Source organism: Larus michahellis, chromosome 5 (genome assembly GCF_964199755.1).
Source record: "Larus michahellis chromosome 5, bLarMic1.1, whole genome shotgun sequence".
NCBI lineage: Eukaryota > Metazoa > Chordata > Aves > Charadriiformes > Laridae > Larus > Larus michahellis.
The window spans coordinates 21,070,775-21,096,323 of record NC_133900.1 but is presented as its reverse complement, the minus strand read 5'-3'; the positions used below and the strand labels follow the sequence as shown (position 1 = coordinate 21,096,323).

The window sequence follows — 25,549 nt, the reverse complement described above, 5'->3', positions numbered from 1 at the left end:
AAATATTTTTTTCTTTTTTGAGGCAGCTGACTTGAATACTCCTGAGACATAAGCAATTACAACAACTATTTTGTCAGTTCTTGAGGGATTATTTTAAATAAATGTAATCGCATCTCGTGCTTCGTTACCTATTCAGTTTTACTATATTAGTGGTTTTAAGAACATGCGAAATAAAGTTGGAGGTGTTAATATAGTAAGGAGATGACTATCCTTTAAGTGTACAGGGAGTGAGCAGCTTGAACTTGGAGCAACAAATACCCCACCACCACCACCTTTAATTTAATGTGGTATTTGCTCAGTAGATAAGTGGGACTGGGGAAAAGCTATAGTCAGCCAAATATTGTATTTTATTTTTATTCTTTTCCACACCATCCCCCCTTAGATAAAGAGCTTTACTGTATATGCTTTAAATGGATTTTGTACCATAAAAATGAGGAAAAAATACGGAGTAAGATATATTCATATGTTACAAACTTTCTGCACAGCCTTGTTTGGATATTCTTCTGCTTAGCAAGTAGAACAGCTGCTTCTTCAGCAGTTGTGATCAGGCGGCCTCCAAAATACATAGTGGGGCTGCAGTTTGAGGAGGCAGCGAGCCAGAATAGCAGCTCTCCTTTGTGTTGGTTTGGCTCTTGTCAGACACTTCCATGAGCTGATGCAACTAAATAACCTGGCAGAAAACTAACCCAGAAGAAAAATTGCCAGTCTAGTTTTTGCTGGTGTAGTAAGTTAAACTTGGGTCACAGAAGGGCTGACAAGCACCGGAGCGGGAAGAACGGAGGGGAATGAACTTCTGTGGCCAGAAGTGAAGGAGCAGAAACACTCCCACTTCCAGCATCAAAAGTCCATAACAAGGACTCAGCACTCACAAGACCCAAAGCTCAGTGACAGTTAATGTGAGACAGCTCTAGCCTACATCTGTAACGGGTGGAAAGTTGTTTAATTACCCTTCAAGTTGGTCCCTTGGATGGAGAGAGCAAAGATGTGATGTTGGTTAGACGATCGTGAAAATCTTAATACTAGAGTAGCACAAATCCCACAAAGTCAGCATGAGTGCTTTTGAAATTCCGATGTTGTGTGTGTAAAAAGGCAAATCGTGCTTTGACTAGCTGATTCTTCTAGCACGTGTTTTTGGTAGGGATGCTAAAGAATACTCCAGAGGGAGAATTGGAAAACTTTCAGATTTTACCAGAAAGAACTGATTAGTCAAGAAGTGGGGGACGCAGAATGAGGGGGAGGAGGGAGTGAGTTTCAGCTTGATCTGCTTAATGGTATTTAATCTAATTAGTGTAAGAGTGGGTATTTATAACCTGTAACTTAATTTTGGGACACAAATTTGTGTTTGTGTCCCAAATACGTACATGTAACTGCATGTTTGTAAGAGCAGGTGTGAAGTCAGAACAGCGCAGGCAAATACTAGATCCAGGAGATAAAGCTAACCTTCTAAACGGAGATGGTACTTCATCTGCAGCACTTAATGCTTCCCAGAGCTAGTGAGGACAAAAACTGTAGGGGTTTTTGTTTTGTTTTAAATAGAAGAACATTTAAATTAATCTAAAGAGTCTAGCAGTTTAATATGTCCTAGGCTATCATCAACCAATATTGCCTTGTTTTTGCACATTGGAAACAAATACTTTCAAGCATACTGTAGTTATTCAGCTCTTAACTGGGAAAATGAGCTGTATTCTGTGCCAGCAGTATAACATGTATAATTTTCATATAAAAATACTTTGAAATTATATATCTATAGTGAACACTGAGTACTCTGGAATTTTTATGTGGTGTCTAGAAATAGGGATGCTTTGCATAAATTAGATGCTCAGGTTTCAGTGCTGTCTGCATAAAGAATATACAGTAAAAAAATGTTTGTTATGGTCAAAACTCTCTGGTTTACTGCATCTGCATTGCACATCAGAAGATGGGATAGCCATGGTATACATCCAAAGCCTGATTTGGAAGCAACTGTGTTTCAGCAGACAGCCTCTTCAGGTCCTCACAGGATCTGAAGTTTCACAGAAAGTTCGAGAAGAATGCAGTAGAACTTTGCTTTTTGTTGTTAAAAGTAAGTTTTAGGAATCCTGTTGTGAATTGTGGAAACAATCAGTAAAGAATATTTCTGTGGTCAGTCTAAAATTACAGTAGTTGCACAGAAGTTAGAAGCTTCTTGAGCCATCACAAATGAGGAATACCTGATCAGGATAGCATGGTGCCTGCTGGCTGGTTTGGTTAGAACTTTGTTCATCTTCATTGACCTGCATGTGCATAGATATGAACCTGTTCTTGGTTTGCTTTCTAATATTTTAATAGACCATTTTTTGTAGTAGTCTTTTGTGAAGCAAACACTAAGTATATTTTCCTTTTAAAATACATGCTTTAAAACTACATGCTATGTTCTTCCTGATGATCAATTTGCAACACGTGTTGCAGGCTAACAGTCTTGACTCAGGGAGTTATTACTGAATTTAATTTTTTGCCAATTAACATAAAACTTTGTATTACTGTTTCGGGTAGTGAGAAGATCAAAACAAGGCTCTAAACAAGAAAATGCCTTTTTCCTTGCCTTTTCCAGGCTCAGCTTTGATCAAAGACCTCTCCTCTCCTCCTTCCTAGTCTCAGCTACCCTTGTTTTCACTGCACGTTAACATCGTGTGTCCCAATCCCTTTGGTGAGGTGGCACAGGAGGGTGGGATTGTGTGTGGGATGTTTTCCTTCTGCTGCTCCTGGCTTCTTGTTTCCTTCAGCTGCACTGTGATGACTCTGCAGGCCACAGCCCTTCAAGGATGGGTCCCCTCTGTCGGCTACAACCCTCCTCCTAGTGACTGCTGCTCTTCCTTAAATACGTTTGGGCAGAGGTGCCATGGCTCCCCTGGCTAGGCAATGTTTTGCTATGTGGTGAGCTGCTTACAGCAGCTTCAGAACTGGCTATGAGCAGCACAAGGTGGCTCATGACCTCCTGCCACACGAGTCACTCCTGCAGCACCACACTACCAAATTCCTGCTGGTTATGCCCAGCTGAGAGTTCTCACTCCCATCTTATTTAAAATTTGACCTGTCTAGATTATTTTTCCCAAGACTTGGGTTTGTAATATGTTAAATAATAACCAAGTTACTGATTACTTTGTATTTTCATTGGCAAATTAGTTAATTTGTCAGTGATAAGTATGGTTGCCACTTAAATGGCTACTAAGGTTGAATCACAAGGGAGACTAAACTATCTTGATTTTTTTTCACTCTGAACAAAGTTACAAAGTGGTTATTGATTTAACATTTTTAGTAGAAATATCTGCTTTTCCCGCCCTAAACAATCACTTTCCTCAGGTGGCTTCTTCAATTTATTCTGAAATGTGTATCCCTTATAGCTTTGAACAGTTAAAACATCTGTTTATTATTTGTGCACTACACTTTAATTTTTTTTAAGATTGCATATGGAAGTCGTAAGTCTTCTTGCTGTACTTTATTAACCAAGTAGAATGCAGGCGCTGACCATATGAAAGTAAATACAACAGTTTTGCGAGCTAAAAAAACCCTGCTGCTTTGTAACTCTGTAGAAAGATGCCATTCTCTACATGTGTTGTTTATCAGTTCATTTATCTTTTTTTTTTATATTTAGCAGTCAGCATCCATCTTAAATTTCCAAAACAAAAAAGCCCTCATTGATTTTTAAATTCTTGCTGTCACTTTCATTTTGGTTAAGATGAAATACAGTTGCTTTTATCTCATGTTTTTTAAGTGTCTTTTGTATCTTTGGCAAAATTTTTTTCTTGACTGAGTTTATTATTAAGAACAATATGCAAAGCTTGGTCTGCTGTGTAGAACTTACTAGCCTTATCTTTGAGTGTATCTTCAAAGATAAAAAGCTCCACTAAATATTTGCTTTTTGATCCAGGCAAATAAGGGTTGTGATAGGAAATGCCATTATAATTTGGTGTTTACTTTTTTTCCCCCTCCTCAAATTGAAACCTATCCAATTCACAGCAGGGGATATCTCTTATAAATGCTTATGATCATAATTTTTACTACAGTACAAATGGAAAAGTAATTCCAATGGGACTGAAAACACAGGAAAGCTCTTTTCACTAGAAACTAGTACTATTGTTACCCTCTTTGTAATTATCTTTTGTTCTTACTGCACTCATCACTGAATATCTGAAGGGTTTGTGTGAATTCTCTCACCTGATCAGTAGGCACAATTTAAAAAAAAAAAATGTGTGAAAACTACCTAGGGACAGGGATTCATCTTGGATGATATGAAAGATGGGCCATAATAATCCAGATCTGAACAAGTATGCAAAAGGTGCAGGCTGCTGTTGGAAGCTTCTGTTACAAGGTCCAGATCCCAAACCCATTTACTGACAAATGGCTTTCTATGAGTTTCTAATACAATAATTCTGTTGATGTTATGGGGGAGGGTTATTTGTTTGTTTTTTCCAAATAAATGTTTACGTACTGATCTTTGCTCATTTTAATAGTAAAAACGCAGATATTGCTGTTGGACTTATGAAGTTCTGCTAAAACAGGCCATCATTGCTATAAAGCCAACTATATGTTAAATTTCTGTACCATAGACTAGTTGTTTAAAACAGTGATCCATTTCCATAAAAATAAGCAACTTGCAGTCATCTTCCAACAGTCAAAGTAAGTGCTAGTTTTGTCATTTGCAGACCATGTAACTAAGAGTCCTGTCAGAAAAATGTCCTTGAAAGGACCAAAATACTGTAAGAGTTTGAGATTTTCATGAGGAATTACCATATATGGTGTACTTCTCGAAAAGCCTCGCCAAAGTAGAGATGTTGGGCACGCAAGATTGAAATACAGAGCTTGCGTAAGCTTTGCAATGTTCTCACTGTGGAGTTTGGGATGTCGTTTATGTTCTTTTAATCTCCTCTTGAAGCATAACAGTGTTGGTTTGGGTAAAAGCAGCCTGCTAACATATAAAGCAAGTAATTGATCTGGCTTTCTTCAGTAGAATGTGTTCCACGCTTTGCCTTATTTGGAAAGGAGTATGTGAACATTTATAAGTACTTCCACCAAGTCATTACTAAGAACAGAGGCAACTAAATATCAGGATTTGATGAAAAAAAGTGTCCTCAGTCCTCTCTCATGTGAACAACATGGTTCTGATTTTAATTCAACCAAAAATGTTCATTTCCTATTACAGTATGGAAGTGGTATTCACTTACCCATCAGCGTCCCCTGGCTACATGCAAAGATCCACTTTTAGAAATGGCACTTGCAGGTTTATCTCTAGGAAATGGGTATTTAACAAAAGTAATAGACTGGTGCCTCATGTGGCAAAGTGAAAGACAGTTCTGAAATAAACATTTTAGGGATGCCAGCAGTTCTAAAGACCTTTCTAAACTTTGTCTTTAAAAATGCAGGAATAATTTCATCAGCTGCGTGCAAACTAGGTGTTTGAGATCAATATACACTGTTCTTAACTAATACTGACTTTATGCGAGAAGTTTTTTTTCTAATGAGAAGATGGAAAGATAGAACAAAGAAAACAGGAAAGAATTTCTGCCTCTCTTCTCTCTCTGTTCCATCACTCTAGTAAAATTCAGTTCTGCTTGGCATTGTGTGGAGAATGTATATGGACATCTTATAGTTTTGCGGACTGAGAATCTTTTTATAAGTGATAGAACTCAAAAGGTTGATTATTCATTATTATGGGATTAAAAAAAAAAAAAGCTTAATTTATTCCTTAAAGAGGACACGTATTTTTCTAAAGATAAATTTACTGACTCGAGGTCTGATATCCTGGAGGTGCCTGAAGAAAATGTATTTCCTCTATTGCAGCTGCTCACTGCGTCTCTAAAAACGGAACTGAGTGAGACTTTGTTCTTATGTCCTTATCTTTTAACATATGGGCTGACGACTTTTGTGACAGACAGTAGTGATCTTGCTGTTAGAAATGCAAGCCAGTAAGAGCAGGTCAAGTGCTATTCTCTGTGGTATTATACAGTAATATTTTTGTGTACAACCATATAGTTGAAAAAGCTAAAAGAAAAAAAAGCAAAATTTTACATTATTTTATGCCAGGTTTGAAAACAACATTTCATGCAATGTCTGCTTCTTGTTTATATAAGTATATACATTTACTTCAGCAAAAAGGAAAGAGTTCACTCTGATCTCTGTACCTAAGAGAAGTCAGTTGGAGGGGGTTTTTCACCCACTTCACAGAGCATAAGAATGACTGAAAAAATGTATTTGTAGTACCATCCATACAGCTTCTATCTCTCTGCTATTGAAAAGTGTCTCTGCATCTGAAATTCAGCAATGTTTTAGTTGGGAAAAATTTGACGTAACTCTGCAAACCATCAAGTTAGATCAACTTAAGCAATTGCAAACACCATTTACCCATTTATTTCATTTGACCTAAATTGATTAAGCATTAAGTAAGTGAAATTAGATTAAACTTTATACATTTGTGTTATTTTTTTGATGGACTTAATGTCTGAAGTCCTAAGTCAGTCTCACTGTCTGTAAGTTTTTCACACTGCTACAGGAGAGGAAATAATTCTCAAAGAACGTGTAGATGTGAAACTCTAATAAAGGAACACTTGCATATATAAACTCTTTTCGCTGGCATTAATTATCACACTGGGTAGGTCCTGTGGTTGTGTTCTGCTTTAAGATATTCTGTGTTCATAATTTTACATACTTCCTATTGTGCCAGCGATGTCTTTCATTCTGTTACTTCATAGTCTCTATTCTTTGAACGCTGTTGTGTTTGACAAAAAGAAAAGAAGGAAAAAACGCAAGCACCCCATCACACACCCCCAATTCTGGATCAGTCCACACTGATCAATGTGGATTTTCTCAGTTGTACATCAATTGCAGTTCTTCAGTAGTGATAGAGCATTTTCTGGGAAAATGAAGGCAGTCTTACAGGACTGCTTTAGCTGTGTCTTCTGGAAAGCTGTACTGTTTATGGTACATGGTTACATTTTTACCAGTTGAATGGTATAAATATTTACTGATGCAATGAAAGTTTTACATATGTACCTTTGGTGTTGAATAAATAAAACACTTTGAGTATACAACAAGTAAACACTGATGGATCTTCTCCTTTCAAAGTTTCTTGTATATTCCACCCTGGGAGACGTGGTTCAAAAATATTCCCTTAAGTGCTAAGGTGCACATGTCTCCACAAAATGTGTGCAGCTGGTTTAAACGTCTCTGTGGATTAGAGACTCTACTGTTGTCTTTACAGCAGAATTTGTAATGTCTCTAGTAAAACAAGAACAAGACAAACAGAACACAAACAACTTTTGTTTAAACAGTGTTCCAGATTAGTACAAGAGCAATTTATGCTTTCTCTTGTATTTATGGATGATGATCTTTAATACATGGTACTACAGCGCTCTTCAACAAAGAGCGTAGTAATTCTGTTTATAATTTCTTGTTACATTAGAATAGCCTGAATGCTCTGCTTTTGATTACTAATTTTTAAGTCCCGGGGATCTGGCATGGATTTACTGAGTTGCTTTTAAATGCTGTTTAACTTTCAGCTTTCCTGTCTTTGAATTATTGTTGTGTTGAAGATAGATTTGATAGGCTAAATGTTTACTGTGCTGCACATCAAGAAACAGAGAGGTTAGGGAGAGAGGTACTATTACTTGAAATAGAAAAAAAACAATTCTTGGTTTTGCTGTAAGAAAGAGTAGGAATAAATTTTGCTTTAATGTATGATAACAGTGAGCAGTTAGTTGTTGTCTAGTATATTAAAGAGGAATATTGCTTGCATTTTGGGGGGATTCTGTATTTCCTTACTGATGGTTAGTTAAGAGGAATGTTCTTTCTCCCATTGGCCTTAATTATGTTTTGCACTGATTTTGAGCAAAATCAACCTAGTACCTGGGGAGAATTCCAGTTGTATTTGATGGTGTTTAACAACAAGACAGAAGACAGAAATAACGATAAAATATCAGAATTCTTCTAAACTTTCAGATTCTGTTGACTTTACTAGATTCTCAGGAAACGGAGAGACCTTAGAGACAGATTCTGCTTTTCCTCAGTATGCATGTCATTATCATCACTACGTTAGTTTGAGCTGAGCAAGTCTTCTCCCTAGAAACCTTGAAATATGCACTGATCCTTACAGTTGTTCAGTGCTGTATTTCTGCAGTTGAGCACGTTTTTCTTGCCAAGTCAAGGCTTAAAAAAATATAGTTATACTAACATGCACATTTGCTGTGAATCCATATCCTTTTTCTAATCTCTTTACACTGCCTGCAAGAGCGATGAGCACTGGGGCTACTCGCTGGCTGAGGTTTTCTCTTTTGCAGGTGTAGTTGAACCCTGCTGTAAGGCTGCCTCTGGCTTGTCACATGTCCTGGCGCAGTAGAAAAAGATGGTTGTCACGACTGAAGCTTCTGGCCTGCTCAGGGTGTTCTTGAATTCAGATTGCAATCCCTGAACGTTGCAAGTGGAGCGACAGTAGTTGTGAGGGACATGCTGGTTTGTTTCACCATATTCAATAAGGCTCACGTTAAGTGTGAGGAGAGATAAATGTAGATACAAATAATAATAAAAAACTGAACAGAGGAAATAATGAACTGTCCCACTGTCTTTGGATTTACATTATATCCACATCCTTTGCTATGCCTGTCCCAGAACCCCTCCCCTCGTGCCTTTCCCCGCACATGGGGATACCTCATACTGCTCTTATAATACCATTCCCTCTCCTGCCTCTCTAACAGCTTTTTGGACAAGTCAATGTTTGCGGTGTCTGATTCTGAACTGCCGTTGTGCAGACTGGCCAGCCTGGAGCACAAACAGGGCAGGTGATGAGCCTGTCCTCACCTGGGGCAGGAGAGGGAAGAAAACGGAGGGGGCTTCTCTATCCAGCAGTCCATTAAGAGAACTCCTAACATGTAACATGGCTTGTGCCTTCTCTTACGGCTTTGGCTGAAATTTAGTAATGGTAATTTAGTAATGATTTCTACTCTAGTTGCTTTCACACCTAGCCTTTACTCACCTCATCTTTAACCAACATAAATGGGTTCTCCATTTCCCACGGTCACTGCAGTATTACTTTTATGCATCTGATCTCATTTGATTTAGTTTTTCTTGAGCTCGGGTATATGGAGTTGTAAGGGATCCTGTCAAGTCCTATTAATACTCACCTACATTCAAAGGACATGCCTTTCCTAACACACCTGGGTGTTGTGTTTGTCTTAATGCGTTTTGTGTTACTTGGCTGCCTTCTTGAGAATGAATATACTATTTACACCATTATATTTCTGTTATTCCAGTTATATTGATTGGTTTCTTCCTCTGTGATATAGTTTCTTTTATACTGAAAAGTGTTTCCAACTTTGGTTGTTGACGTTAGAGAAACCATGAAGGACTATCCATTTAGTGAGCGTTTTACTGACTTCGGTTCAACCTAAAATCACACCTTAAATGTTGGACTGATGATCAAGTAATCAAATCTTTTGGTTGAGTTAGTCTCCCACTACCATACCTGAAGTATCTTTGATATGTATCCTTTTCTTACTGATGCTTTTTTTTTTTTTGAAAGTAGATGAATGGCCAAAAAACCTTCTGTTTTTACTTTTCAATTTCTATTTGTTTTGACAGGTCTAAATAGTTTTTTCTTTTGATGTTATTTTAGTTTTATGTTTTCTATTTCACAGGTGTTTTTCTCTCATTGTTCTTACTCCATGCTTAAGCGTGCATCTTTTTGAGGGGGATGAGGCAGAGATTATTGACTAATTATTACTGGGATACTTCTCTAGAATATTTTCCCTCACTTCAGATAGAACCCCCAGTTTGATTTTTCTACTTTAAACTTGAATGGGGATTTTAAGTTTGTAAGCTCTAATTCGGTTCTATTTGCTTTTGTAACTAGTGCCATTACTTTTTCAAACCCTTTCCATTTGCAGTTTAAGACTTTTTCTTTGGGATTTTGGGGTTTTTCTCCCCGTTTCCAGTAATGAGGAGAGAGTCAGATTTAGAAAACACGAGATGTTGTTAGGTGGGAAGAACTGGTGGATAAAAGCATGAAGAGGGCAGAATAAGAAGCCACAACAGTGGGCAAGGCACAGAAAAGAAGAGGAAGGACTAAATCTTGTGGCTTGAGAGACAAAGGAAGTGTAGGAATGAAATGAGGTAGCTGTGATTTAAAAATAAATAACAATTTAAGAAGTGACATTTCACAAGATGCTACGCCAAACTCACTGCTCGATACCACAAAATAAGGGTGGCCGACGTCTATCACATCCTGTCTACATACTCCCTGTCTCACTTTTGTCACTTCTAGTGCTCATTTAAGCATGCATCTACATTACAAAAATAAATCACCTGCCAGAAGAGTGAGTGGTTTTCTGCCAGTTTAGTGAACTAAGCTGAGTTACTAAGGTGGCTGGGTAGCTGCCAGGACTGCTTCAAAGAGGGGGGTGGTGGGTTCTCCTATAGTTAGGTTCAGCCGACGCTTGAAACCTCTGGTCTAAGTGATGGCCTAGAACTTGTAAGCTGCTACAGGAGGAGTGAGTTTTGCAGCGCTTTTGGAAACAGTAGTGTTTCTATCAATAGACGTAGCAGTATAGAAGACTGGCAAGTGAACAGAGGTGTTTTCAGAGGGAAAAAAATACTTCTTGGGCATAACTTGATTGGTGAAGTTGTTGGGTTTTCTGATTGAGTAACAAAAGCGATATAATCCTGGATGGAGGGGAGAAGCTTTAACAGTTGTTTATGTAAAATGATACAAGTGTGGTAGTAAGGCATTAAGAACGTGGAGGTAATAGACTAATGTTTCTAAACACAGTAAATGCTGCATGTAGAAACCATCTACTTAAATGTAACAAAAAGACATTTATGATTGTTTTGAATGTCCTATTCGTTTTTAAAACAAAACACTGTTTGGCTTTGTGCTGTGGTGTAATACCATCTAACTTTCTCATGCCTTTGTCTGTTTTATCTCCAGGAGATGCTCTAGTTGCTGTAAATGATGTTGATGTGAATTCTGAAAACATAGAAAGGGTTTTGTCTTGTATTCCAGGTCCTATGCAGGTACAGTAGTTGAACATTTATTCCCAATGTCCTCTGTAAAAATTAATATTGTTTCTAGCCTTTTTTCCTCAGGAAATAAAACTTAGGTGATCTTTTTCTTAGAACTTCCCCATCTAATTTTTGAACACATTGGTTGACTTCAGTGAAACTTAGAGTAGAAATTTCAGAGTTTAAATCTGGTAAGTTTTGTGAAAATAGGCAGGTGCAAGTAAGTGGCTCAAGCCAATGTCCCGTTAAGGGACGTTAGGCACAATCCAGCTGTTACACATTCTGTTTGTCATCAGTAAGAGTTAGAAAGCACGTGCAACATAGTGCAAGAGGTAGCAGCATCCTTGTAGGTTTAGACTAACCATAACACCTGATTTTTTTGCCCAGTTTGAGAATCAAGGTATTCTATGCTTGCAGAATTCTGAGTATTCATGTTTCCCTATGAGAACTAGTACATACATATGTGGAAAATCAAGTTTCATTACTTTTCCTGCTCAGAAAATAACTTTATTATTACGTTACCACTGGCATCAAAATTAGCCATCGATAGTTGTAGTTATGGGCAAAGATGGCAACTATGGTTGCTCTGAGAGTTGTTAGTTTGAATGCTCTGATCTCAGCAAATGAAGGACAAGGCATGTAATGTTGTGGTGCCTTGTTCCTGGTGGGTAATAGGGCTGGAGATGTGCAATTTGGCAATAGCAGGTATGAAGCAAGGTATTGATGTCAGCCTAAAAATAAGTATGTCAACCGCAGAATGGTAGTAGCTTTTTTTGTCAGTTACTGTTCTTAAAGTGGTAATAATTGCTATGGAAATACTTAAATAAAATAGTTATCTCCTCATCAATATAAAGGACTGACAAACCACAAGAGAATTAAAAGAAGCCTGAATTAACAAGTAGTGCTATTAAAGATATTTTAAACCATTCAAATGGAGAAATTGATACTGCTTTCACATTTAAATAGAAAAATATATTCTTGAGTATTTAAGAGCTTTTAAATACCTTGAAGATCTTTCAAAACTGAATAGTGATGATGATTGATAGAAGTCAGTAATAAAAATTGATACAAAATAAAACCCCAAAACTGACCTGATGAACAATGTCTCTTCCCCCCAAAATCTACTGCAGGTATCTTCTCTTCTAGCTGAATGATAATTTTGGAGCTATAATGAAGAATTAAATAACTAATAAAGAATTAGATATTTCAGAATTAAACCAGGAGAGTGTTCATTACCTAGGCTGTTAGTAGCATAAAATTAAGTATTTTGAGTTATTCTGCTTAAATACATTTACTGGTGGACCAGAACACAAAGTAAAAGTTGCAACTTATGAGATGGAGCAGGTTAAAATTATAGTGTCTCTTACAGTGTGTCTGTAACCTCTTGGTAGTTTTTCTTCAGGTAGAATATACGAGGTGATAATAATAGAAATGTTTTACTGTCTAGAGATAAAAAGAAGTGGAAATTTTAGGTTTTGTTAAACATGCTTCTGTTGGCAACTTATGTAGTGTAAGCGCCTGTAGAGCTACATCTGCAACTGCAGTAAGATTGAGCACTAGTATGTCAGTTTAGGAACCTTTCCAAGATACTTGACAGTATGAAGCTTGCCTAAGCTACCAGAGTTGTGGTCAGGTTTTGGCAGGGCTCCATGGTAGAAAAACCTTGTCTTGCCTGTCTTTGACCAAATACGGAGTTGCTGTAACTGTTATTAAATACAGAATGATTAAAAAAGAAGAGATTATATAGTTTATTTAATTGCACCCTTGCTAGATTATACATACCACTTGTTGCTAAAATGCAATGCAACCCTTTATATAGTAGTTACTTTTAATGCAACATTAAAGTTTACTTTGTCAGTAAATCTGTCATGTAGACAGTGATTACTTGAAATGTATAACTGTTTGTCATGTTGGCTTTCTAAAACCTTTTATTAAAGTGCAATTATTCCTTTTTTACTGTGCAGTTTGAGTCAAGCCAGAAGAGTGATCGCTGAAATAGCCCAGTGGAGAATTTAAATACAGAGTTCTGGGGTTTTTGCTGTGTTCATGCTGCTGAAGAAACAGAGGGTGGTTGTTTCTGAGATTTAGTAATAAAGACAGCTGTTAAACAAGCAAAATTGTTAACGTATTCTCATTCATCTAAACTGCATCATGCAGTTTAAAGCCGTTTTATCATAGTTGTAAGTAATTTACATAAGCAAAGTCACTGCTTTTCTGGGTTCAGTGTTAAAAATTACTGGAAGTAATTTCAAAACCTAATTACCTAGATTCTCTCAGTTGCAGCATGTGGCATAAAATTTCTCATTATTATATTTCCAGAATTTTGTTTTCCTTACCTCCGTTTAGGCAAACTGCTTCTAGGCATGTAAGGGCCAGATTAGTGTCTTTATTGAGCAATACAAGTCCAAACGCTACATCAGCATTGGATACCCCGTTTAGAAGTTCTATAGCAGTCACTGAATGTGACAGGACAAAGCATAGCTCTCAATGAAAGCTTGAGATCATACAATAAAGCTATATTCTGCAGTTTATACAATTTCACATTTCTGTAATCAAAACAGCTGCTGTTTCCTATCACCACAAGATGGAGAAGACAGAATAGGAAATGGAAGATAAGTTAAAAGTACATACTTTTCCTTATCCCGATACTCGGAAGTTGCAGAACCATTTTACCTGAAACTTTCTAAAAATATCAGCCTGAAGCAGACATTCAGAATCAGAAATTTCAGCGTGAATTTTTGAGTTACAGTTGTGCAAACCATAAGCACGTGGAAAACAGAGACTTAGAACAGGAAATGGCAGTCAATCTTAAAAGGCAGGCAATGCCACCAGCTCTGTCTATAATAAAATCCATATTCTAAGACATACAGCTTTTTTGCAGATGAGAAGAAAGTATGCCTTTCTGGGACAGACTAACCGTGTAACAGATACATTTTCTGTTTCTTACACTGACAAATGTTTAAGAGTATTAAGAAACAAATTAAATGCAGAGCGACCTTCCCATCATACTTTTCCAGCTTCCAGCAGTCAATAGTTAGGGACTTGTTAGATCGCTTACAGGTTTGTACCACCTTCTTTTTTAATCTAGTTCATAAAATTCCTTTGACCTCCACAGCATCTGGTAGTGGTGATTTACATAACTCATTTGTGTCTTATGTTCATTTTTGTTGGTTTTCAAATGCTATCTAATTAGGTGCGTTTCATACCCCTAGGTTCCTGTCTTATGAGGAGCAGTTAACTGTTCATGTCTTATTCTTCGTATCGTCGCATGACTTTGGAGAGCTCTGTCATGTTCCCCTTCTGTCACATCTTTCCTAAGCAGAAAAATCCCCATCCGTGTACCTCATAGCTTGCTGTATTGTCTCCTTCATCAGTGCCTTCTTGCAGTTTGATTAAATTCTTTTTGAGAACTGTTCTAAATATTGAGAATGTGTGCATGCTTTATAGAGTGGAATACTAATATTTTCTGTGCTTTTACCATCCTTTATTTAATTTCCTTTTCTGTTTTCTGCTGTGCATTGAACTGATTTTCTTTAGGAGGAATGGTATCAAAGTTGTGAAAGATTTCATAGGCAGTATTTACAAAAGGGGACTTCAGTAGTCACATATTGAATCAGGTCCTGCGCACTGCTCAGGATGAAGATTCGCTTCTCCTCCACGAAAAAAATAATAGTTTTTTAGGGTATGTACAAATGTAGTCTCTTGGTCATTTTTTATTACAGCATTTTCCAGCCTAGAGAGTCACATTAATTTTTCTTTAAAGGCAGGGAATAGATTAGAACCTGGACAAAAGTAGAGAGGAACCAAAAATATCACATTTCAAGCTGTTAGACAGAATTGAGAAGACTTGTAAAGGAACTTGTAGTCAAATTGTGCAGAGAGTCCTTTCTCAAAATACAGCGACTTCCCATCTGAGCAGTGTGGTATTGCCCACAGTGACATGGGAGGCAGCATGGATACCTACAGGAGGAGGGAGAGTTAAAGTTGTTTGGCCCAATTTGTTTTGAGCCCTTGCTTGGAGGGCTCTATGGTTGTGTCTCTAAGACAAGACAAACTGAGTTGTTTTAGGGTTTTTTATTTGTTTGTTATTTTTAAATTGAGAGACTAAAGGCTGCAGCAAGAATTACATCTGTGCATCATTAGCGTAGAGACTGTAGCCTCAGTGTCATGAATAAGTGTCCACAGACAAGACGTAGTAGAAATTAAGAGAAATAACTATTAAGCCTTGAGGAAATCTGCAAGTTAAACAGGGTATGAGGAAAATCCTCTGAAATACATGCAGATGGTGTGACAAAGAAAGAGAATGGACTCACAGAATGCCAGAGAAGAAAACATGCATCTATAAAACTGTGAACGATTAAGTTACTGAGTCTTAAAAAGCCACTGCTTCTTAGCTGGATGTTTCTGCTCCTCGAGTCCCGTTAATATGCAGTGTAATGAACCAAAACCGAAATGATGAAGAGAGAGCGAGGGATGATTACTGTCAGAAAAGAAAGCGGTAGCGCATGCCAGGAGAGCAGGATTAAGCGCAATGCTGTTCCAGAGAATGGGAAGAGAAAAGTGAAAAAGAGCTGATAGCAGCCAAAATTGGAGAGGAAAAGATTAATGAGAAGTGTTGGGAGGGAGTAGAGTGGAATGGGAAGGGGGTAGCTAGTGACATAAATGTTGTAGCTGGAAGAGCCGCTGATGGCACTTCTTTATGATCTAGCTTGACAGGCAGTGGGTGTTCTAAAGCATCGTTATTTCTTGCTGGCGCTCCTCTCTTTAACTATGTGTATATACATACACAAATATGATAATGTAAATTATCAATATTTAAATGTATAAATTATCTCTACTTGGGCTTTTCAAATTTATTGTAACTGGGAAAATATAAACCTTTTTTGTTGCATCGATCATTAGGCTAAGCTGTCACTGACTTTAAAGGGAAGCAGGATTTGGTCTGATATATTATGTTTAAAATTTCCCAGTCAACAGGCGTGTTAAGGATACTTTAAGGCAGACAAACAATCTTGAGTAAAAACATGTGAAAGAGGGAACTGAGAACGTGCCTACTTAGTCCAAATAGACGTATTTTCAGTCACTTCGAACAATGATGAAAACTAAGGTATCAACCAAGAAAATAAATCAATTTATTCTCCTCAGAAATGACAATTTTATGCTCAAACAAGAGCTAGGTATTTCTCACGTATCCTTCTTTCATACTTAGGATGAAGTGTTCATTCACAAAAAAAATATTACTCTTTCATCACTGCACTGGCAGTGCTTGTAAAAAGGAGGTCTATAAAGCAAATTGTAAAACATATTTCCACACCAAATTTGGATTTTGTGTTGCTTCTGAGCCCGGAAACATGCATTTATGCTAAGATTCCTGGGTTTTACTTTATTTGGGAAATAAAGAACAGTAAGCGTCATGTAATTTTTTGACAAAGTAAGCTTGATCATCTAAACTTCAAATTATTTTTTGAGAGAATGCTCTGTTTGTGCTTTTAAATTTTTTTCTTCTGAAGACAGTGCAGCAAGTGACGTAAACAACTTTTATGCTTCTTTCTAGTTGTGTACAGTTTTAAATACAGCAACAAAACCCTTATTTGCTGACTCTACAGTTTAAAAAAAAAAAAGTTAACAAAGTGAAAATGGTGGCAGATTGAAAGAACTGCTGCTGAGTGTTACAAATTAACAGACTTGTAAATTGATTTTCCTGTGCAAATGTACCTGTCAGTGCACTCAAAATGGCAAAGAAATGCTCATGAAAGAGCCTCGAGGATATATACTTATGAAAGTGCTGACATTCTGGAAGAAGTCAAATACTGTGTGTGTTTCCAAAGCATGGTAATAGGTTTTGTGTTCAAACAAACCCAGAGCAGTAAGTATATTTTTCCAGTCTCAAAACCGTAAGAATTAAGTATGAAAACACACCAAACCGCATGCTTACTCACATGGTTCACAGAGCATGTAATAGCTGGCTTTGTCCTTAATAATAGATGGTTGTGTAATGCTGAATATATAATTGGTTTTCTGAAACAGCAGGAATTTTGGAATGCTTATGCCTTTGTCAGTAAAGCTAAGAAAACTTAATCTCTTAAAGGGCTGAAACTGCATCTGTTTGATTCGATATTATAAGTACAGCCTCATTTTCACAATAATTCATTATCTTACTAGGTTAAACTTACATTTGAAACATCAATATTTGAGCCTGAAGGAACTTCTCAGCAAAGGTGTAAACAGGCGCAGTCAAGTATGAACAATCTGGTTCGGCTCTTGTGGGGAGAAGACAGTACAGACCTTCAACAGGCTGTACAAGACGTGCCTCATATCGTTATGTTCCTCGCAACGAAACTGGACTCTGAAACGTCTAAGGACGAGGTACGTGGCTAAATAAAACCGAAGATTAAAGGTAACAACTGACAACAGCAACTGCTATGCCTTTTGATGTAAGAAAAAGAATAGAAAACCTTGCTAATGACTTTAAGTGGTCCGTAAAATGTCCATTTTGACAGAAATAAGGCCTGAAATTCCAGGGAAAAAAAGTTAGCGTCACTGCTGACAAACTGTAATTGGACTTGAAATCACTTCAGCGCTGCTGAATGTCTGTACGTAAAGAGCAGGCTAGGGGCGTTAACGGACAAAGCAGAGAGAAATTCAGCAGTTGGTTACTGTCTCTCCAATGCTCACTGTGATGTTTTCAGTGCACCCCTCAAACTTGAACTATGAGATCTCCCAAGTCAAAATAATTTTCCCGAGCAGGAGCTGTTGTCAGTCCACACGCAGAAGTACCTCTCCTTTGTCCCGTAAAGCTTCCTTTCACATCTTTTTCAGTTTTGTGTTCCTCAGAAAAATTTTGCCAGTGTACGCATAGCCCGTTGTAAGTTTGTGGAGATGTTGTTCGTGGTGTAGCCATGGCTACAAATGCTTCACTCAGAACGCAGGGAAGCCGCAGAATACTTCGGAGGGCTGAGTTTGGCCTCTTGTCTGATCTAAAAAATGACAAATGGACAAAGTGGACTTTTTAGGAACAGACATTTGGAAAAAGACTCTTCTCCCCTTCTGTAAATTCTCCTTATATTTAGTGTAGTGCCCCAATGATCTGTATTTTCTGTCATGTGGAGATATCAAGTGAAGCACAAGTTTTGCCAGTCCCCAGGGACTGGGATGGGGGACAGTGATGGAGTGGGAAGCAGAATGAGGACATTTTGCTTTCTCTCCCCTGGAATTAATCCTTAGATCCAGTCAGTGCTCCATCCCTTCTCTGAGACGTCTTTATTTCTTTGATACTATTTTTCAACCGATAGAAGTCTGTATCGCTCTGTGGTGATGTGTAATAGAGAAAAAGTGCTACAACTACACATAATGGAGTTTAATTTTATTTTCTAGAGATAGGGCTGGGAAGGAGAACCCCAGAAACTTACATGATGTCATAATGCCATGTAAAAAGTGTGGAGTTTGCAGAGTCGATTTCTTGAAAGCTAGGAAATAACTTTAATTTCGCCCTTTTGTACATATGCAGCATGACGTTGTCTTTGACTATTTCATTTTTTCTGAAAGATGCTTGTCTTGTGCAGAGGACAAAATGGAAAGATGATAGTGTATAATTAAGCCTTATTAGGCAACCATAAATCCAGTACTTCATAATTCTGGAGTACTTGACTTTGCAATATAAATCATGCTCTTCTAACATAATATTTTTAGGGTAATGTACGCTTCATTGTGTATTACAACAAGATACTTACACTGTAAGATTTGGTTTGCAGTTCTTTCCAATCTGGTTTAAGAGACTACATTTTTTTCACGGGAGATACCTTCAGAAGAAATTCAGTTTATATAAGTGTCTCTTATAATTTTTAAATTTTTTTAATGGTATTGCAACTAGGCAAGGTCATTCTGTGTTCTTTTTCCCACCTAGAGACTACTTCGATTAAAACACATGATGCTGCAGTGTTTTTCTGCTTTGGTATTTCCCAGTAATAAAAAAAGAAAAGAGCTCATTTAACTGTGAATTAAATAAACTTAAGATGCTTTATCAAAGTTCACTTACATATTGCAAATAACTTTTTTTCCTTCAGTTCTATGTTTGTAGTCCAAGACTGCTCTGTTATGTGGATAGAGCAGCTACAGACACTTGCAGTAGGCTTAAAGACCGGCGTTTTCTTGGTCACTTACATACATTTTTATGAAATACTAAAATGAAAACTTATTTCAGGGCCTCTGGCTCCTCCGTTGGTAGTGAATAGATATGCAAATGCCTAATTGCAATTCCTGCACTTCAGAGTAAATGGAGTACTGCTTTCTTGCCCCATTATTTCTTTACATTCTCCCAAGAAACAGGATTAACCCTGAATGTTGAGCAGAGGTAAAAGAGGGATTGTAATGCACTTGTTCACCCTTCAGACCATGGAAGAATTGTTTCCTAGAAGTCTTGGCAGCTGTGCGGCCCCAGATAGTCTCTAATGTTGAGACATGCTTTGCTGGTGTAATTGAGATCTTTACAACATTCCCAAACAAAAGAATGTAGCCTTCAAGGCGTTTGTCTTTAATTTAATTTGGTGAACAGTAAGTGACGTTTATCCTGTAGATGTACTGTTCCAGATGTAGTTCCCACTAGCACTTCTAATTAGCACTGCCGTTACTATACACCTATGCCATATTGCACAATAAAAATATAATGACCTTTTCCTTGGCTGCTTTACCCATAGCCAAAGGAGGCGTGGTACACAGCTCACATCCATGTAAACTATGGCAACTAGAACTAGTAACTAATTCTTCCATTTGTGAGCTTTTGGCACCCAAAAATAGTATTAATGAGCTCTAAGACTTGTATGCTCTATCTACTCAATTAAAAAGGAAAGTAGTATTAGAAACAATGCAGCATGTGTGCATGCATGTGGGGAGTGTCCCGTATGATTATGGTTTCAGTGAGTGAGGTTGATCATGTCTTTTTTATGGTTTAGTATTTATTTGTACTTATTTGTACCAGCTTACACTCTAACATCTTGATGTGACTGAACTCCTTTTGGTGATACCATGTTTCAAAAGGAGTCACGTTCCTATTCCTCCTCCACGATAGCGTTACTGGGAGCGTTGTGTTTAGCATACCTGCAGAGTAGGTGTCACTCAGCAGCTGGTGAGTAGCTTGGTTCATACAGACACTGACTTGTGCTTCCTGGAGCATTTCTCTCTCTTTATAATTTCCGAATCAGTCTTTAAGTATTCATAGTTCATCTTTGCATATATTGTTTCTTTGTTAATCTTACGTAAGATGCAACTTAAAGCATCTATTGTCAGTGCACTGTGTTTGAAGATTACAGGAGGTTTTTAGCTGGTCGGCTCCGTTTTGACAAAATTTCTTTTAGCCCTTTCTTATGTTGTCAAGAGCACTAATTTTTATTTATTTTAAATGTTATTTAGGCTCAGTCTGAGAAATTAGTAAAATAAAAATAAAAAAGGGAAGCTGTTTGATAAGCCATTAGTTTAGATACTCTGCCCAAGTTTGGGGGTTTTGGGTTGAGGGAGGGTTTACACTTTTTAAGAACTGAGCTACTTCTCATTTATTAATTCCATTGTCATTGGCCTATGAACTTTCACCTTGCTTTGAAGACAGCTGATCTTGTATGGCAGTATGTGTCGAACCTTGCTAACTCATTAATATATACAGAAAATGCAGCTATGACCTTTTGTTACAGTTGTCTTTTCTTTCCCTGGGAAAGGGTACAGATAATTCTCAAATGAATTTTGTGTAAAGGCCCTGGTTCACAGTGAGGAGGGGAAAAAAAGGCTCTTTCTACCCTTTGTAGTGCAGTAATTAGAAAATGGCAGGTTTTTTCCAGCTGAGAGATTGATTCAAGGAGGAAAAAATCCTTGTCACTAATGAGTATTTGAAAATAGAGCTAATTAAATTGGATAAGAATGAAAAGTTTGCCAGGTCCTTCTGTAATGAAACTTTACATTCTTTTAATCTTGATGGAAGGAAAATTTTCTAATGGGTATTGGCACTGGCTGGATGTGCTTAGCGACACAAATAGGGAAGTTAATCATGTCTGTGTTTCTTTTGTTTGTGTAGAAAGATAATTTAGTACGCTCTTTACATTGGATATGCTTAATATTACGCGCATTATTTCTGGCCCATCATGATTTGGCAGAAAGCAATAAATGTGGGGAATCATAGGTTTGCTTATTACTATATTGTTATGGCTATAATAAATTTTTTTTTTTTAAATTGCTTACGTAAAAAGTTCATTTTAAAGAACTGGTTAGAAAAATAATTGTCACAAATACTTACCTCTACTGATCTTGAGTTTCAAGATGACTTCTTTAAGAGTATGCTGACACAGATGGTCAGAGGTTTGGTGATAAAATTGTTAATGGTGTACAAGTTATTGGAATATACTTGTTATATTTGAGTCTATCAGTTCTGTTTTGTGCTATACATGTAAACCAATTAGGTAGGGTTATACAGAGGGACTGGAGTTTCCATATTCTTCTTGTTGGTTTTAAAGAACTACGTTTGATGACTTAAATCACAATTTAAATATTGAAAGAACCATACAAAGAATAGCTATCTCTTGGAATCAGATTTGTTAACAGTGTACTGGAAGCTGTAAAATGCAGTGGGCATACTGTTTCTCATTTTATATTTCTCCATATAATAATGATTGTAAATAAGTCCTCCTTTTCTATAAAATAGGAAAGTTAAAACTGTCAGAAACGTTCAGGTGCATTTTAGAACTTTCCAATATGCCTTTGCAGGCAACTGCTTGTTTTGATACCACGTGGAAGTATATCATAAAAGCTTTCATATTTAAAAAAAAAAAAACAAACTGATGCCAGGAAAAGAATTTGTTATCTTGTTTTCTGTGGGTGGGCTTCTTTTTGTGATTTTGGTTTTGCTTTGCTTAACTAACAGCTAACTTTCTTCACAGCAAGAAATTCTTTATCAGTATCCCATATCAGAAGCATCCCAAAAACTGAAAAGTGTGAGAGGAATATTTCTCACGCTGTCTGACATACTGGAAAGTGTTACTGGTACCCAGATTATCAGGTAAAAATATTTGACGTGTAATGTATAATACTTTTATTATTTTATACATATGTGTACAGAGAAACACACATAAAGTCTGGACAAAACAAGAGTGACTCTACTTGTTACTGTAATGTTTAATTAGAACAGTGTGCTTGAAGTTGAAAGGCTCAGCCTTGGATGTACGTTGGTTTGGGGGAATTTCTTTGTCATGGATGGCAATGACTAGGATGTTTGTTTCAGTAAAATTGTTTTTAGATCCCTTAGATCTCTTAAAGCATCCTTATCTAAACTGGGATTCTGTGGCACTGTACTGTGGCAGACTGGAAATTCTACAACAGCTTCATTCAAATTTTTAAAAATTTAAAAAAAAAAGTAATTCAGTTAAATTCATGAGTTACTGCTACTCTTAAATTAATTTTATTTCATGTTCAACTTGCAACAGCTGAAAGATTTTTGTATCCACAGACCAGGACTCTAGTAAGAAGTCTAATAAAAATGACTTCTGAGTTTTTGGAGTGGCATAGGGGTGGTGGAGATATGTCAAGAGCTTATTGAATATTTAAGGATAGATGAATTTTCTGATGGAATAATTAGAAGTGAGATAGCAGGTGCCACTTTTCAGTTTCACATTTATTCCCATTGACAGTTTACATCTCTTTGGGGGTCTTGGGCAAGATGCTCTTCTGCGCATCAATGCCTGGTGTGTCAGATACAAGACCTGGATTGATATAAAAAAGCCAAATATAAGTGGGATTTCAGGCCTGAGAATAGAGAGTGCAAGCAGTAGTGAACAGCATTGGCAATAATAAGGAATTCCTCAAAAGGCAAAAAGCTTGCTTAATATATTTAAGTTGGATTTACCACTGATAAATTTTTCCTTAAAAGGAGTTCTTGATGTCCTTTTGAATATTTTTGCTTAACAGAAAATTAATACTGGTTAATTGACTTTTGTTTGCATTTGTTTCTCTTAATTTTTTCTCAGACTTGTTGGTATCCTGCTATTTTGAGTAAGAAGTTCTAACACTGTGCTTTAAGCATGCTTACAACTTTCTAGTTATTAAGTTACTAAAACTCAGGATACTGATGTCATGAAGAATAGGAATGTGGATTGACTCCTTTAGCAGCAGGTATCCAACACAGGTTTTTGATCTTTTGCGTGTACCAGTATTCTAATGCAGTGGCACTTTAATTAGCACTGAGGTGTGTTAACTCCTCTTGAATGCTTATGCATTCTTCATGAAAATTCTCCCATCTAGAAGCATTTTCAGACATGTCCAGATTTTCAAACGAATTCAGAAGACAAATCAATCTGTTGTTTGATGACCTATACCTATGGTATCATCAGAAAAACAACACAGAAATCCATGATAATGTGGATTCACCTTTCCTGTTAAGGGTCTCAATTTCCCATTTTTGAGTTCTAAAAACAGAAAAGCATTTCTGCTGGTCTCTGTGGACTGTCTCATCTCTTAAAAAAAAGAATAGATAATTCCCAGCTCTCCTATGAAGCTTTTTCTGTCAGAAGAGTAAATTGTGATTACTGTGTCTGCACATGTATTGCGTATGTTTCAGGATGGGGATGTTTATTTCTTCGTAGTTGACTGCTTTATAAATATATAACTTGTTTTGTTTGGAAAGCACTTTTGGTTACATGAAGGATGAAAATTACAGTGTAAGTGAATCTGTGAAGCAAGTTGATCATGGAGACATATCCTTAAAATTAAATTCCCGAATCTTTCAAGCTAAAACTTAAATTACCCTTTTTTGATTTTGCAGCAGTGTTATATTGTTACTTAAAATTTGTAATGTGATTTTAAGAAAGGTGGGGTTATGCTATAAATTTAGTGTTCAAGATACTTACAGATCTTGGTTTTAGAAGCAGCCAGTACATTTAATCTGATCATCTGGTGCGTAATGTATGTTTTACTGCTAATTAGAACATTGGGTCTAATTCTGTTTCATGTTCTAATCCATTTTATGGTTCAAATGAGATTTCTCTGTGTCTTTCTGGGATTGCTGAGCTTCATAGAGCAATCTCCTATACAAGGAGATAGCATGAGAGTTCAAGTTTATGTTTATCACCAAGGTAATACATTCAAATACCTCTTGGGCTTGTTTTCGAAACATGTGTGGGGTCTTTTTCAGTGATTTTGTGAGTGACTACTGTGTTCAGAACCTTCATTAGTACCTCCGGTTACCTCACTGTGATCTGAAACAGCATTCATTTTCTAAGTTGACTGCATTAAAAGCTAGGCAGATACATGCCAGGAAGACCTTTAAAGAGCATGTGAATCATTCAGAAGATGACTGTGGCGCTTCAGTAGCGGTTGTTGATCCTTTATATTTGTATACTTGAAAGCGTTGTTACTACTGGTGTGATCTGTTTGGAACAGAAATATAATTATCTAGCCCAGCTGCATGCATGTGACTCTATATGAGCATAAGACTTTGCATATAAATTGCATATAAATCATTCTGGCTTATAATGGTGGTCTTTTATAACATCATAGTATTAACAGAAGTGCTTCATTTTTCTAGTTCCTCCCTTTTTTTATGTGGAAAACTGGTTCAAGTCGTTTACTGGAAGGAATCTGACAAGTTGCTTGTAATTGGCCTTCCTGAAGAAAAGTGAGTTTCAAATAAAATGTTTTGTTTTCCTTCTAATTTTATTTTGATTCCTGTTATGTGTCCTCAAATGGTACTATCCTATCAAAAAAAGCAAGAAAGGGAGGACTTACAATGTATTCTCTTTACTATCACTAGTTTCTATACGTGTGATTCCACTTTTTTGATTGACTTTGTTCACATCTTGTATATATCAGTTGTTACAGCTTCTTTTTCATTTCCTCTAAAGGGAATAAGATCTCGTTAAATCTCAGAAATACTTGTAGGCTGTAAAACAGTAATTTTCAGTGTTTGGTAAAGTCAAGTCCTGATTAGAGGCTACTGAATAACAGCAGTAATATTACATATTTATGTGTTGTAGCAGGACTTCCTCTCCCCCCTCACACACTCCCTCCCCGGCCGTTACTACTGTCTGTCTTCGCGGGCAAGTCACTCAAAGGAACTACCTCATACAGTCCGATGAAGAATTTTTTTGTTTGCAATACAGCGAGTAAAGATGCTATAGGTGTGCATTTGAATTTTATTTTTTAGTGTGCCACTTTCTCAGCTGAGGAACATGATCGAAGATGTTGTCAGGACCTTGAAATTTATGTACGGTTCTTTAGACAGGTCAGTTCTTTCAAACGTGTTTTCTTCTCAGTCACTAATATTTTCATTGATGCTCACTGAAAATGACAACTAGTAGCATTAATTTTTAATCGTTACATGGAAATTCTTTGCATGTCTTTTATACTTGCACAATAAAACAGGAATCTGTTCTTCTTGCCTTTTTGTTTCACTAGCAAAACTCTTTTTAAACAGTCTTTGTTACTTCAGAAAGTTTTGTCCTTGATTAGGTTAAATCATTAGAATTATAGAATCTTCATGGTTGGAAAGGACCTTTGAGATCGAGTCCAACCAAAC

General features: G+C 36.9%; 1 protein-coding gene and 1 long non-coding RNA gene across 3 annotated transcripts in view; one reads left to right on the top strand and one right to left on the bottom strand.

Annotated features, from left to right (window-relative positions):
• INTU (inturned planar cell polarity protein) overlaps positions 1 to 25,549 on the top strand; it is a 48,014-nt gene that overhangs the window by 5,622 nt on the left and 16,843 nt on the right. Inside the window, exons 3-7 of one of the 2 annotated variants that reach the window (XM_074589082.1) lie at positions 10,931 to 11,016; positions 17,167 to 17,370; positions 21,921 to 22,039; positions 24,560 to 24,649; positions 25,178 to 25,255. In XM_074589082.1, the coding sequence (XP_074445183.1) occupies positions 10,931 to 11,016; positions 17,167 to 17,370; positions 21,921 to 22,039; positions 24,560 to 24,649; positions 25,178 to 25,255 (577 nt within the window). The remainder of the gene's footprint in view (positions 1 to 10,930; positions 11,017 to 17,166; positions 17,371 to 21,920; positions 22,040 to 24,559; positions 24,650 to 25,177; positions 25,256 to 25,549) is intronic. The other variant, XM_074589083.1, reaches the window with a different exon arrangement.
• The window catches only part of LOC141743970 (uncharacterized), a 39,606-nt gene continuing 30,173 nt past the window's right edge, over positions 16,117 to 25,549 (bottom strand). The window contains exon 4 of the long non-coding RNA XR_012587291.1: positions 16,117 to 17,981. This is a non-coding gene — a long non-coding RNA (uncharacterized LOC141743970). The remainder of the gene's footprint in view (positions 17,982 to 25,549) is intronic.